Source organism: Pelobates fuscus, chromosome 7 (assembly GCF_036172605.1).
Source record: "Pelobates fuscus isolate aPelFus1 chromosome 7, aPelFus1.pri, whole genome shotgun sequence".
Taxonomy (NCBI): domain Eukaryota; kingdom Metazoa; phylum Chordata; class Amphibia; order Anura; family Pelobatidae; genus Pelobates; species Pelobates fuscus.
The window spans coordinates 122130732-122146943 of record NC_086323.1 but is presented as its reverse complement, the minus strand read 5'-3'; the positions used below and the strand labels follow the sequence as shown (position 1 = coordinate 122146943).

Genomic DNA, 16212 nt, shown 5'->3' with positions numbered 1-16212 from the left:
ATATGCAGACCTCCCATGATCTGGATAGGGAGGCTCTGCAGCAGAAATGTATCTAGTACTAAAACAAGGCAAGTCTAGAACAGGCACCAAACAAGATAACAAGACAAGACTAGAAGAGCGCAGAACCGGAACAGGACAGAAAGCAGAACCCAGAATATATACTCAATACATGAGGGAATCATTAACAGGACATGGACAGGACAGGACTGTACTTGAACTGGAAATTCAAGACAAAAAAACTCACAAGACAAGAGATACAAGGCCAAACAAGAGGAGACATAACTAAGTACTATATATGTAATAAACATTGGATATCTAGACATACATAAATGGCCTAGATGTATGCAGCCCACCACTGTCCCAAAGTCCTAACTGCCTAGATATGCATGACTAAATAAACAACAATAAAACACACACAGTACTTACCTGCAAAGAAAGAAGCAGAGGAAATGAGACCACTGCTTGCAGGAACAGACTGAAACAAAAAGGATTAATGGCAAAGGAACGGGTGTGGCAATAAAAACCAAACATTTAAAGGAATCCAAGAGACTGGAAATTCCAGGAACGGAATAAAGGAATGAACCCAGAAAACCCAGCATAAAGAAAACCACACATAGAATAGGAAACCAGAAAAAACAAGAAAAACTAAACAAGAATTGTAAAAAGAGTACTGGATACCAAAAGCCAGGACAGAAATGATCCACAACAGGAGCAGGATGTGACACTTGGGAGGAAAAACCCTGTATGTTTGTATGAGAAACCCCATTTAGGGGTCTATGCATATAAGGCCATGTGTGGCCCTAATAAAGTTAATTCACTCCCAGCATTAAGTCTCGACTAATGTCTGTGGGTGAAAGATTCCTTGGAAAGCTATAATCACTACACAGCTGTACTCTCTGCAGGAGAGATTTGATCACTGGAAGCTGGATCCAGGAAGCTGCGGCGGCTAGGGGCTGAAGTGCTGGTGGTGTCCTGGCGATGGCTAGCAAGCGTGTTTGGCGGATGTACTCAGTAAGGGTACGAGGCGGACCACCACAATTTATATTTGTGCTGACATAAATAGACAGCATATCAAAGTATAATCAAGTACGTACTTTTCAGATAAAAACATACATAAATGAAATAATATTTTTAATAAAATACTCACTGGAGCACTGATCTTCAGTAAACTTGCCATTGGGCAGGCATTCTCTCTCCCCATTTTTTTGTTTGTCTTTAGTGAGATAACTTTGTCTGCAGGAGAACTGTACTTTCTCTCCAACTAAGTAATAATCATCTGAATTTTGAAGAACTCCATTTTCCACTTGTGCATTGAACCTGCTGCATGTCTCTAAGATGGAAAAAGCAATGGATGACAGAACATAATTTATTGCATGAGTAACTAAAAGTCATGTCAGACTTAGCGATTATATGAATCGCCACTGACCAGGACAGTTTTCCAAAATAAGGTATTTAACTTCTAAATTATTTAACATCTTAATCAAAATACAAACACAAAACTGAAATCAACTAGAGCAGCATCACATTTTGTTGCAGATCAGATATTTATTATATCAAAATCAATTTCAACTAAGAGATTAATTAAGGATTTGAGCTTCAACCTTTCAACTAAGAGATTAATTGAGGCTTTGAGCTTTAAATATTTAACTACACATTAGAAAACATTGTGGAGCTTAACATTTGAGAAGTCACAACATTCTAGTCTTGAACAATGGGCCATGACAAAGCTTGACTGACCTATTTGGGTAAGCAATATTAGGGTGCCCAGTTAGCAGATCCTCCTATTGAGAACTATTTTATTCTTGACCACAGGGCTTAATCGCCAAGAGAGGGCCTAATCACCAAGTTGATTAATCAAAAGTTGATTTAGAGATTGTGTATGGAAGCAAATATTTTACTACAAAATTAGAAAAAAGTTTATAGACATTTGCATCTAAGAAGTCACAAAAATGTTTGTTTTATACAATGGATATTACCTAAAATAAAAGGAAATAATATAAACAAGATAAAACACTAACTTACACAGCTCATGTGCATCTGCTAGTTTAAGGGTATTGTACTGACTGTACATTGTGTGTGGTAGTTGAACGATATTCTAATTACAGCACAAAAAAGGAGAAAATTAAGTATTTACAACTACCATACACATTGTACAGTCAGTACAATACCCTTAAACTAGCAGATGTATATGGGCTGTTTAAGCTGTTGGCAAATATACAATATAATACTATAGACACATTGGGGTATAATATTCCTCTCAATTACACTAATTTATTACAAAGTACACTCAAAGCATCCTTCTGGCTATTCCAAGTCTTACACTGCACCTGTTAGGTTTAAGGTTCTGTATTACCGTATATACTCGAGTATAAGCCGAGTTTTTCAGCCCATTTTTTGGGCTGAAAAACCCCAACTCGGCTTATACTCGAGTCAAGGTCTGTATTATGGCAATTTACATTGCCATAATACAGACCGGGGGAGAGGGGGGCTGGCAGAGCTGTACTTACCTGTTCTGCAGCTCCTGTCAGCTCTCTCCTCCTCCGCGCCGTCCGTTCAGCACCTCGGTCAGCTCCCAGTGTAAGTCTCGCGAGAGCCGCGGCTCTCGCAAGACTTACAGTGTGAGCTGATAGAAAGAGCTGCACGGACGGCGCAGAGGAGGAGAGAGCTGACAGGAGCTGCAGAACAGGTAAGTACAGCTCTGCCAGCCCCCCTCTCCCCCCCACTGAACTGCCACTGGACCACCAGGGAAGGAGAGCCCCCCTCCCTGCCATGTATCAAGCAGGGAGGGGGGACGAAAAATAAATAAAATAAGAAATAATAATAAAAAAAAATAATAATAATAATAAAAAAAATAATAATTAAAAAAGGGGGTATAAGGACCAGTGTGGGAGGGGGGGGGTGGGGTATAAGGACCACTATGGGAGGGAGGGGGTGGGATAAGGACCACTATGGGAGGGAGGGGGGGTATAAGGACCGCTATGGGAGGGAGGGGGGGGATAAGGACCACTATTGAAGGGAGGGGGTGGGATAAGGACCACTATGGGAGGGAGGGGGGTATAAGGACCACTATGGGAGGGAGGGGGGGGATAAGGACCACTATGGGATGGAGGGGGGGGATAAGGACCACTATGGGAGGGAGGGGGGGGATAAGGACCACAATGGGAGGGAAGGGGGGGATAAGGACCACTATGGGAGGGAGGGGGGGGATAAGGACCACTATGGGAGGGAGGGGGGGATAAGGACCACTATACCACTATGGAAGGGAGGGGGGATAAGGACCACTATCGGAGGGAGGGGGGTGGGATAAAGACCACTATGGGAGGGAGGGGGGGAGAAAAGGAACACTATGGGAGGGAGGGGGGATAAGGACCACTATGGGAGGAAGGGAGGGGGGGGATAAGGACCACTATGGGAGGGAGGGGGATAAGGACCACTATGAGAGGGAGGGGGGGGATAAGGACCACTATGGGAGGAAGGGAGGGGGGGGATAAGGACCACTATGGGAGGGAGGGGGATATGGACCACTATGAGAGGGAGGGGGGGGATAAGGACCACTAGGGGAGGGAGGGGGGGATAAGGACCACTAGGGGAGGGGAGGGGGAAGTAAGGACCACTAGGGGAGGGGAGGGGGAAGTAAGGACCACTAGGGGAGGGGTGAGTCAGGACCACTGGGGGAGGGGGGTGAAGGAACACGGGGGTGGGGAGGTAAGGACCACTGAGGGAGGAGGAGGGGAGGTCAGGACATATGGGGGGGGCAAATATCCTTGCACCGGCCCTGCACACACTGCATTCATACACTGCATTCATACACACACTGCATTCATACACACACACACTGCACTCATACACACACACTGCACTCACACACACTGCATTCATACACACACACACTGCACTCATACACACGCTGCACTCATACACACACACGCTGCACTCATACACACACTGCACTCATACACACACGCTGCACTCATACACACACACGCTGCACTCATACGCACACACTGCATTCATTATACACACACTGTAAATAAATATTCAATTAATATATTTTTTTTAGGATCTAATTTTATTTAGAAATTTACCAGTAGCTGCTGCATTTCCCACCCTAGTCTTATACTCGAGTCAATAAGTTTTCCCAGTTTTTTGGGGAAAAATTAGGGGCCTCGGCTTATATTCGGGTCGGCTTATACTCGAGTATATACGGTACATCTACAATATGTGGGGTATTTCTAATTATGTTCTTTTCTTTTTTTCAGTCCTGCAGTGATAGTTTTTATTATTTTTTTTGTTTACAAACGTTTTATAGGGTTCTCCTATACAATGTATATTGAGGAAGCCCAGTTGCCATCTGCTGTGATTTTTCTCACGACTGACCAATTTGGGAACTAATGGGAAGCGCTTTTCATTCTGAAAAAATATTGGTATTTTATCACACATTTACTAATTTTGTAAGTCTCCCTCCAGTTCATGATATTTAGTAATGAATGCCTTGTGCTAGATAAATAATGCAATCATGTTTTATTTCTATATTTTTTCCAAACATTTTACAATATATAACTTAAATGATTGTAAATAGATACCATGTGTAAAATGTAATATTATAATATATTTAATTAAATTAATAAAGTGCATTCTTGTGAAATGTACATAGAGTTTATAAATAATAAAATGTGTATATTCCTTACTTGTACATTTGGGTTTAGGATCCCATCCATTTTCAGTACAATAGGATTTGCTATAGTATCTTTTGTCCTGTGGCAGAAATCCATCATTACACCGATAATCGATATATGTTCCTAATTGCTTTGGAAAATAATAATAGTAATATAACTGTCCATCTGCAATCTCTGGACGGATACATGTTTGACCTGCAGAAATAAATATATAATTATGGTTGCTTAAAATAAATAAATTAGCATTAACATGTGATTAGCATATTACATGTGATCTGCCAGCATAAAAAAATAATTAAACAAAAACATATGGTAATTCAAGCTGTCCACTTAATAGATTATATATATTTTGTATAAATGCCTTGCATAATTACATATTTTTAAGTATATATATATAAAAGCAAATGGGATAGTCCTAATGTGATGGCAGCACTCGCTGAAGTAGGAGTGGAGGGACATCAGCACTGGAATCAGGTAAGCAACAAAAGGGTTGGGAGGGGAGGCTTCGAGGGAGGGGAGCACTATAGTGCTCGGTATACAACTTTATATTCCTAGCATTATAGTTTCCCTTTAAAGGGTGTACTTACCTTTTCCTAATTTCCTCAATTCAGTGAAAACCCTGTCAAGTATCTCAGTCCAGCCAAAAGGGCATTGGAAATAAAAAAACTAATTAATGAAAATGCACTTTTCTACCAAGTAACCAATACTCCATAATATGTGTTTGTACATGTGCAGAACAAACACCACAAACATATGACTTTATGTTGTGTACAAGTAAAGTTAATTATACTCGTTAATTAGTTACACCGATTAAAGCATAACTTCCATAGAAGTGACTGTTCCTTACTACATCTCCACAGTAATAACACAGAGGAGGTAATTAAAAGATTATATGCTGTGTTACTGTTTCCACCACCCAATGATACCGTGTGCATACACATGCACACTGGGTTATCTAATGGATCTTTAACTACTTTACATACATTGTCATAAAAGAAGCAGTTTGACTATTCAAATTATCCCACACAGATCAACCACTGGTAAAAGTAGACACTCCAGTGTATCTTATTTGGCGTATTTTATGCTTTAATATGTTGCTAATCTTTTCACCAGTTTATGTCAAACTTTGCCAGAAATGTATTTCATTTTGTAATATTTTTACATACACATACACATTTATTCTGTGCATTTTGTAAATCTGATATGTTCCACTTTCATTAGGCTATCTCTTCTGAGATATATGTGTGTGTGTGTACTCAGCAGTCTGTGTGTGTATTCAGCAGTCTGTGCGAGTACTCCGCAGTCTGTGTATGTGTATTCCACAGTCTGTGTGTGTGTGTGTGCGCTCCGCAGTCTGTGTGAGTGTACTCAGCAGTCTGTATGTGTATACTCTGCAGTCTCTCTGTGTGTGTGTGTGTGTGTACACTCAGCAGTCTGTGTGTGTGTACTCAGCAGTCTGTGTGTGTGTACTCAGCAGTCTGTGTATGTATATTCAGCAATCTGTGTGTGAATGCCGCAGTCTGTGTGTGTGTATTCCTGTATAGTGCTGCTCTCTGTATAGTACAGGTATGTGTGTATAGTATCCTGGGACATTCAGTGCTCCCTGTATAGTGCTGCTCTCTGTATAGTACGCGTCTGTGTGTATAATATCCTGGGACAGTCAGTGCTTCCTGTATGGTGCTGCTCTCTGTATAATACAGGTCTGTGAGTATCATATCCTTGGATAGTCAGTGTTCGCTGTATAGAGCTGCTCTCTGTATAATACAGGTCTGTATAATATCCCAGAATAGTCAGTGCTCCCTGTATAGTGCTGTTCTCTGTATAATACAGGCATGTGTCTGTATAATATCCCAGGACAGTCAGGGCTCCTTGTATAGTCCTGCTCTCTGTATAGTTCAGGTCTGTGTGTATAATATCCTGTGACAGTCTGTGTCCCCTGTATAGTGCTGCTCTCTGTATAATACAGGCTTCTGTGTATTATATCCTGGAACAGTCAGTGCTCCCTGTATAGTTCTTCTCTCTGTAAAATAAAGGTCTGTGTAAGTATAATATCCCAGAATAGTCAGTGTTCCCTATATAGTGTTGCTCTCTGTATAATACAGGTCTGTGTCTGTATAATATCCCCGAATAGTCAGTGCTTCCTGTATAGTGCTGCTTTCTACGTAATACAGGTCTGTGTATAATATTTTGGGACAGCCAGTGCTCCCTGTATAGTGTATAGTACAGGTCTGTGTATAATATCCGGGACAGTCAGTGCGCCCTGTATAGTGCTGCTCTCTGTATAGTACAGGTCTGTGTATAATATCCCGGGACAGTCAGTGCTCCCTGTATAGTGCTGCTCTCTGTATAATATAGGTCTGTGTGTGTAATATCATGGGACACTCAGTGCTCCCTGTTTAGTGCTGCTCTCTATATAATTGTATATATTTTGCAGCAATACACCGATTGGCCCATTTTTACTAAATTTGGGTTCATCCGATATGTTTTCCAAATAAGCCAAAATGACAAATGGCCAAAAGTCAAGCATTCTGTATTTTCGATTTTCAGGGGAAATGGTTTGGCAGAGCTGAATTTCTCTGCTATGCTCAAGTCTACCTCCCATCCCGTCTAGGCCATTGCTCAAACCAAACAAATTACTAGCAGGGAACACTTGGTTCTGAGTAGTGCTTTCTGAATATTACAGTCAGTGTATTCCATGTAGCTAATATAAACCGCTCAGAACCAGGCAGTAGTTAATATTTCTATGGAGAGAGCTAGTCTGAAGTGGAACCTGTAACAGATCCTTGTAGCTTCTCTCGAAATCCCAGATGAAGTAGAGCAGAGTAGTGATTATAGCTCCCAATCCCCCAAACATGAGTCGAGACTTCATGAAGGGGTAAAACGATCTGTTTAATTGTGGCCACAGCTTGCCCACAGTGACCTTGTGGAGGACTGAAACACAAGTTACAGTAACCAATCATTTTCCAGAACAATATAAAGCACACCCACATAAACAGTGAAATCCTTCCTCTCTATCCTGGAGATAATTGGGTTAAGTGGCCGGAGTAAAGTCAATTATCTCCCGGTAGAGAAAATATTTTCATTTTACAAATGTAACAAAATACATTAAAATACATAACTTTTATTTTACCAAACGGAACCCCCACATTCGACATATCCCCAGATAACTTGGATCTGAACGCTCAATATAGCCGAACAGCGCTCAGATCCCATGAACACAGTTAAATTGCCATAGAGCCAAAGAGTCTGTTCGCCAAGTGTTCATTAGAAATATGTCCAGAATTAGCTCCATGGGTTTAGCTATCTGGGTCGGTGTAGTTTGTGTGTTGTGAATATACCGAATGGCACGGCGTTTGGTTAAATGGAGATGAAAAGATGGAAGTTGGGTAGTCCCAGCGGTGTTCATGGGAAATTGTGGCCGAAAATATTTCCACGCGGTCGACGACCAACCACTGCTGGGCGTTCGTCAGTTTAAAATGGCCGCAGCCAGGTGTTCGTTAAAACGAACGGCGACCACCCAGCCATCCATCAAATAGTTGTGGTTAACTACAGCTTCTGGGCGATTAATAAGCTGCACACTCCCATTGCGTGTGGTCTGGCTGTTCGGTAGTTTGTTCGGTTTTAATAAAAGGGAATGCAATAGGGCTAAATGCACGAACAGCAGCCGAAGTAAAGGGTCCTGGTATTCACAAAACATAATTTTGTCACAGAACCTAATTACATGATGCTGTAATTCCTGTCAAAGAGCATAACCATGCTGGACAGAGCATAGCACCAGAGGAAGGGGAAAAAAGTCACCCTTAACAACCTCTTCTTCCTTCTTCCCCTGACGAAACCCATAAACATCTTCTCCCTTCACTGACCAAATCTCCCAACAAATACAAAATCCATAGCAAAAACTTTGAAGTGTAGTGTACCATCCCTGTCAAGATAACAAGAGTAATACAAGTGCAGCATTGGGATGGCCCTTCCGAATTATAATTCATAAATTTCCCCACATTTCCCCCAATCCTTGTTATATTAAAACAAAGAAAACAGCATATAAACTAAACAGAAATAACCTGAAGCAAAATGACTGGCCGGAGGGGTCATGACGTAAGACGCTGAGAAGGTGGAGCGTCTGAGAAGCTGGCGGGTGCAGAAGTTCCCTCGAGCAAGCTAGCATCCTGAGTTTGAACATCCACGATCGCTGCTCCAGACCGAGAGACTGCAAAGAGGTCGGGGGATGAAGAGCCTGACAGGCTTGGAGCAGTGTCTGCCCGACAGTCTGCCCAACTGTTTGGCACAATCTCTTTGTACTGAGAGTGGGTAACCGTGAGTACAGCCCAGAAGGGGGCTTACCAAGCAGAGGCTGTTTTGTGTGCGGTTTAAAGGGGAATAAGCAGGGGGAGAGAAAGGGTGAAGAAAGCAGGATAGAGCAAAATAGTGGAAAAAGACTCTTAAAAGGAAAGAAAGAGAGAAAAAAAAAGAAAGAGAAAAGGGAGAGGGAAGGAAGAGAAAGGGGAAGGGGAGGGAGAAAAAAGGGGGGTGTGGAAGAGAGAAAAAAAGGGGGAAAAGGCAAAAAATGATAAAGGGGGAAAGAGTGAAAGAAAAGTGAAGGGGAAAAGAAAAGAATCTCTCAATAAGAGGTAGTCTCAGAAGTTAGGTACTGCCTCCTTTTGCTTGCTTTCCATTCATATACCTACATCTGCTATACATATATATATATATATATATATATATATATATATATATATATATATATATATATATACATACCACTGCTTCCCACTTTAAAGTGTGCATAAAAAGGCTGTAAAAGGAAAAATTAAAGAAGCAAGTACTAACAGCTAATTAGCAAGGCGTACATACAGAGAAAAATGACTACGAAAAATCAAACAAGAGAATTTAAATTAAATACAAAAAAGCAGAAGTAGAACAAAAAAAATTAACCTCTATGTTCTTCCCACAAATCTAAAAAAAAAGAAACAACGATGAAGAGTCCCAGGAAGACTCAGTAATTTCAGTAGGAGGAAATGCGGAAATTCCGAGAAGAACCTCTCTAGGCATCTCAACACTGGAAACGCAATATATTTCTCAGGCTCAGTTACAAATTTGTCTCGATAATCACATTGAGCAAATAAAAAAAGAATTGAAATCCCAATATTCAGTTTTTAAGAAAGAATTAATAAAAATGGGTTTAAAGATTCATATTCAGGAAGAAAAAATTGAAGGATTACATTTTGATCTTCAGTAAGCTAACGCACAAATTGCAGGGCTACAAAAGAAGATAAGTGAAATAGAGGACAAAATAACTGATAATGAAGACCGTAGCCTCAGGAAGAATTTAAGGTTAAGAGGGGTTACAGAGAAAATTGAAAATCAGCAGCTAAATAAATTCCTCCTGGAGCTATTTAAAGATATGGGGAGTAAGGAAGCAAATAGTGAGTGACTCAGTCATAGAGAGAGCACATAGAGTCTCCAAACGAACAGGCATCTCAGAGGAGCTACCTAGAGACATAATTATATGCTTTTCCTCTTTTTACATCAGACAAAAAAAAATTTCAACCAGCCAGAAATTTCTCTCCAATAGACAAAAGATTCTCAAACTTGTCATTTTTTTCAAGATTTATCAATTATGACAAGACAAAAAATGAGAGAATTAGAAGAAATCACAACCTGCCAAATATATGTGGGGCTTCCCTGTGAAATTAATTATAATTTTTGTATTATTTATATAGCACCTTCACATTCCGTAGCGCTGTCAATGGGTGGACAAACAGACATGTCATTGTAATCAGACATTTGGACGTACAGGAACAGAGAGGTGGAGAGCTCTGCTCAATGAGCTTTCATTCTAGTGGGAGTGGGGTATAGTGACACAATGGTAAAAGTAGGAGAACAACAATAAGCCTCTTACATTTGGCAATGTGGCTAAAGCAAAGGAGTGGGTTGACAAGCTAGTAGTATAATTATCTATATGCAAGAAACGGTAGCGTAGTTTAAGTTAAAAAATAAACTCGAGGGAAAGTATAAGAGAGAGGGAGAAATATAGTTAACAACTTTTCTCCTGTTGGAGAATGTCTATAAGCCTGATAATAAGGACAATGTAAATTATTCACACAAGAAAGTAATGATGAGTCTGGTGGAAAGGCAAAATAAGATAGTATATATAAGATTGTGTAATCAAAGAGAAAGGAAGAAATGGAAGGGAAAAGGGGAAGAAATACAAATAGGATAAGCACATAAAATTTAAAGAGAAAGCAACAGTGAACGTGAAGGGGCAGGGAGAATAATTAGATATGATATGCATATTAGGTAACACATAAAAATGATCACGTGACACTGATAACACTTTAATATTGTAATTAAGTTAGGGAATCCTGAATAATGTGAGAGAAGGAGATGCACAGACACAAAATAAAACTAGAGTAGAGAAGGCCTCCTATCACAAGTGAGGGTGGAGGAATACTCATATATATATATATACATGATAGATACATTTTCACAAAAATATACTGCACCCGCAAAAATTTCTCAATGGGTCGATGACTCAATCCGGTTTTACAATCTTTTGGACATACATGGGGAAAATGGGGTTCCCTCATGTCCATTTTTTCGCTGGTTGGAGAGTCAATAAGTCAATTATCAGAAGTTGAGTAGATGTAAGTATTTTAAGACTAGAAAGGAAAGTTTGTATGGCTGTTTGGATGCGTGTTTTTTTTTTTTTGTCTCTTTTCTCTGACTGTTTGCTCCATACGGTGAGGGAAACAAATGGGCAAACATTAGAAATACGAAAAAAGAAAAAAGGATGGATAACTTAAAGTTGCTTACTCTTAATGTAAATGTATAAAATGAACATTACCCATCATATAGATCAAATTAGTTTTATAATAACTAAATTGGACCATTGTTTGTTGGTGAATAGAATGGGAATAAAGTCTATATGTTTAATTGTAAAATTAATTGTTAATTCAACTCTGGCATTTTTTTTTTTTTTTGGCATATAATGAAATCATTGATAAATATGCACAAGTGTATTACTTTCTGGCGACCACCAGATGGCAACATAACAAGTTTTAAGTGGAACAAAATGGAATGCATGGCCATTTTTAAATAAAAAAAAAAAGAAGTGCATCATAAAAAGAAGACGCTGACCCATACAGGAAGTGAGTCATCGGAAATGGACACCTAAAATACCACGAAAAAAACGGAATGAAAATTAGAACAGCTGAAACAACAGATGGAGGTAATTCACCAACGGATGAGATGTCCAATAGAAGAGGAAAATGAGAGTACGCCCATCACACCACCAATGGACTTCCAGCACTTATTGTATTTAAGGGAAGGGAAAGGAGGGAAGCAATATGCTTATGGATACACTTGTTAGTATTTGTAGTGTATAAACTGTATGTTTTTTAAATTTTGGTTCCTGAGGAAGTTTCCTAAGGGGAACGAAACGCGTAGAACCATATTTTAATTTCAATTTTACTACATGCCAATAAATCCATTGTTTTCTACTTTCAACCATTGGGAGAGTGTGAACTTCTTGGTCTCCAGATTGGCGTTACTACAAACGGACAGGATTTACCCCCCCTACCTATAGGGGTGGCAACCTGAAGGCTTACTATATACAACAAATCTGTGAGTGTAACCTTGAACCATTGGGCAATTAATAAGACCACAACAGTATTACGCTATGTTGTATGTTTTATTTATGTTTTAGTGATACAAGCTGGATCCCTATTCCATATGTACCATATTATACTTTTTATATAGTTACCATTTTGGGAGGTAACTGAAGGGAAGCAAGTATCCAAAGTTAAGTTTAACCTTTTATTCCATGGGTGATTTGGTGGAACAAAGTTAAGTTTAACCTTTTATTCCACGGGTGATTTGGTGGAAGCTATTTTGTACCTTAATGTAAACGGCTTAAATGTACCCCAAAAAAGAATGATGCTATACGATATGTTGAAAAAAAATTGATGTTTGTTGCCTTCAAGAGACCCATTTAGAGGCTCAGGACAACAAACACTTGATTAGTAAGGGATATCAAATGTAGAATATGCAGCATTACAGAAGGACAAAAAGAGAGGGGTGGCAATAATGATATCTAGCAATATAAAATATGAATTAATTTTTTAAACAGGCAGATATCTCCTGATTTGAAAACTGGATGAAATTGTTTTCTTTTTTTTTTAATATATATGCCCCCAACAAAAACAAGTGCATGTTTTTAATAAAACTCTTGAGAAATTCTATGAAACTGTCCAAGGCACATTTGTATGTTTGGGAGATTTCAACTGCGTATCAGATATTACTCTGGATAAAAGCATCCCAAAGGGGAAAACTATGGATCCCTCTCAAAGAGGGCTGGTTCGAGCATTCCAGGAAACTTTGGGTAAACATAAACTATACGATTTATGGAGAATATTAAATCCATTAGCAAAACAATACACCTACTACTCATCAAGACATAACTCATACTTAAGATTGGCTAAAATACTGATTAAAGATATAAATATACGGGAATGCAAAAAGATTAATATTCAAACACTAACATGGTCGGATCATGATTTAGTAGTTATGGAGATAGAAAATAAATATTCAAAAATATTATCCCCATGGAGGCTTAAGGAATACCTATTAAGAAGGGAAGATAATATTGAAACACTAGTTAAAGAATCTGAATGTTTTTTTAAAGAGAACTTAACAGGGGATACAATTCTTACGAATATATGGTGTACTTATAAATCTGTAATAAGAGGGCACCTAATTAAATTAGATGCATATCAGAGAAAAAATATAAACCGTTATCGAATTTGTATATCCAATTGGAAAAATTGGAGAATTCAATACAAGCTTATCTGATTTGGTTAAAATTAAAATAGATCAGATTAAAGAGGAGATTAGAAAACAGCTATTGGAGAAAGCGAATCAAACCTTATTAAGAATGAAACAAAAATGGTACTATATGGGGAATAGACCTAATTGATTCTTCACAAATCAAGTTAAACAGAATTTAGTGGATAATAAGGAAGTCCATAATTCCCCAGATAAAATTGGAGCTGAATTTAAGAAATATTACAATGGTTTATAGAATATTCCCCAGCAAAAACAAAACAGACAGAGAATTAAAGATTATTTAACTACAACTAAGTTACCGACACTAACGCAGGAACAAAGAGAAAGCTTAGATGCACTCTTTCAAATATTAGAAGTCAAAAAGGCTATAAAAAATTTAAAAATAAACAAAGCCCCAGGACCGGATGGAATGTCTAATATATTATACAAGAAACTATCCGAAATATTGTCCCCTCATATGACAAACCTTTTTAACAAAATAAAACAAATTAAAAGATTTCCAGAATAGATGCTTCAACATCCATCCTGCTCATTCCGAAGCAAGATAAGGATCCCACAGGGGTAGCAAACTACAGACCAATATCATTCATAAACTCGGACACCAAGATACACTCGGCTATATTGGCTGAGAGAATTAAAAAAAATTTGCCTTTGATAATTGGAACGGATCAAACAGGATTTGTGAGATCCCGTCATTCAAACAGTAATATAAGAAAGATATTACACTTGATTGACTACACAAAACAAAAACAACAACCAATATTTATGTTGTCTATTGACGCAGAAAATGCTTTTGACAGAGTCAATTGGCTGTTACTCAAAGAAACCATGAGAGCATTTAATCATTTAATCTGGGGGATAGATTAATTGACTCTGTCATGGCCTTGTATACATCTCCATCAGCTCGACTGATAGGTCAAGGATTCTGTTCGAATTGGTTGAATATTAAGAATGGTACAAGACACATAGTATAAATGAACCAGTGGAAGGTATGAGTCTGCTAAAAGAGTGGGATTTAATCCCTACAGAGATTGCATGTGATACGGCAGGAGCTACGGCAGGAGACACTCTGAATTTGAATTTTTCGCAAGAAGAATGGCAGACGGTGGGATCATCAAGGAGGAAGAAGGAATGAAAAGTTCCTGCTAACCATAATTTGGACTTTGGCTTACTGACTTGGAATATTGAATATTATAAAGTAAACAATCTAGGATATATAGAACTCCAATTCTCAGGTATCCATGTATCCAAGAATCCAGGGTCGTGAGTATATATATGCATATTAACTATATTAAATTAAAGGGAAAAAAAAAAGGGAGGAAAAAATGAAGAGAGGTATAGGAAAAAAAAATGGGGTATAAGAATGTTGTTGTTTTTTTAAATATGGTGAATATATTAGGAGAGCTATAGTGCGAATAAAACATTAACATAGATAATAAGGTGGAAATAAGATGGAAAAGTGGAATAATGTGTAAATACGGTGTTAAACTGGGTAAATATGAGAACCTATTTGCTATACCTAATTTATTTATTTATCTTGAACTATAAGTTTAATGAGTATTCCACAACAATAACCTTTATATATATAAGGTATGATCTGGGCAATGTGGTATGTTATTTGAATAGAATGTAAGCGAGTGTTATAACAATGTTGCTACTTGAAACATTTTAAAAAGCATCAGTTAAGAGACAATTGCAATAATGAGATGTATTGACTGCGTTGATTATGATGATTATTAGCTGATATTAGGTACGGATAGTTTAGGACAGTTTATGAAGTGTATATGGATTATATACATTCCTTTAGGCAATAACATATATATTATAACTAGAGATGTCGCGAACATAAAATTTTCCGTTTGCGAACGGCGAACGCGAATTTCCGCAAATGTTTGCGAACCGGGCGAACCGCCATAGACTTCAATAGGCAGGCAAATTTTAAAACCCACAGGGACTCTTTCTGGCCACAATAGTGATGGAAACGTTGTTTCAAGGGGACTAACACCTGGACTGTGGCATGCCGGAGGGGGATCCATGGCAAAACTCCCATGGAAAATTACATAGTTGATGCAGAGTCTGGTTTTAATACATAAAGGGCATAAATCACCTAACATTCCTAAATTGTTTTGAATAACGTGCTTTAAAACATCAGGTATGATGTTGCATTGATCAGGTAGTGTAAGGGTTACGCCCGCTTCACAGTGACAGACCAAACTCCCCGTTTAACGCACCGCAAACAACCGCAAACAGTCCATTTGCACAACCGCAAACTCCCCATTTGCACAAGGTTGGATACCAAGCTAGCCATGTCCCGTGTCCCCTTGTCCTCACTGATGTCATTGAAGGTCTCTTCCTCCACCCAGCCACGTACAACACCAAGGGTCCCCGAAAGGTGACAACAAGCCCCCTGGGACGCCTGCTGTGTTTGGTCTTCCACCTCCTCAAAGCCACCTTCCTCCTCTGACTCCTCTTCTTCAGACTCCTCTCTCTGTGTTGCCTCTCTCTGCGTTATTATAAGGTGTGTTAAGTAGTACTATTCCTATAATATATAATTATAATATATAATATTATATTCGTATAAACTGCTCACATGTTCCAATGAGCAGCCAGCCACTACCCCATGAGTGCAGGCCGCGAGCACTGCGCATATAAATAACTCACTTGAGGGGCTAACGCACACCACTAAAGTGCT

The 16212-nt window shown here is 38.9% G+C and overlaps 1 protein-coding gene across 1 annotated transcript in view; it reads right to left on the bottom strand.

Moving 5' to 3' along the window:
• Positions 1 to 16212, bottom strand: part of CFH (complement factor H) — a 1233551-nt gene that overhangs the window by 223693 nt on the left and 993646 nt on the right. The window contains exon 10 of the mRNA XM_063428115.1: positions 1148 to 1330. Coding sequence (XP_063284185.1) covers positions 1148 to 1330 — 183 coding nt within the window. The remainder of the gene's footprint in view (positions 1 to 1147; positions 1331 to 16212) is intronic.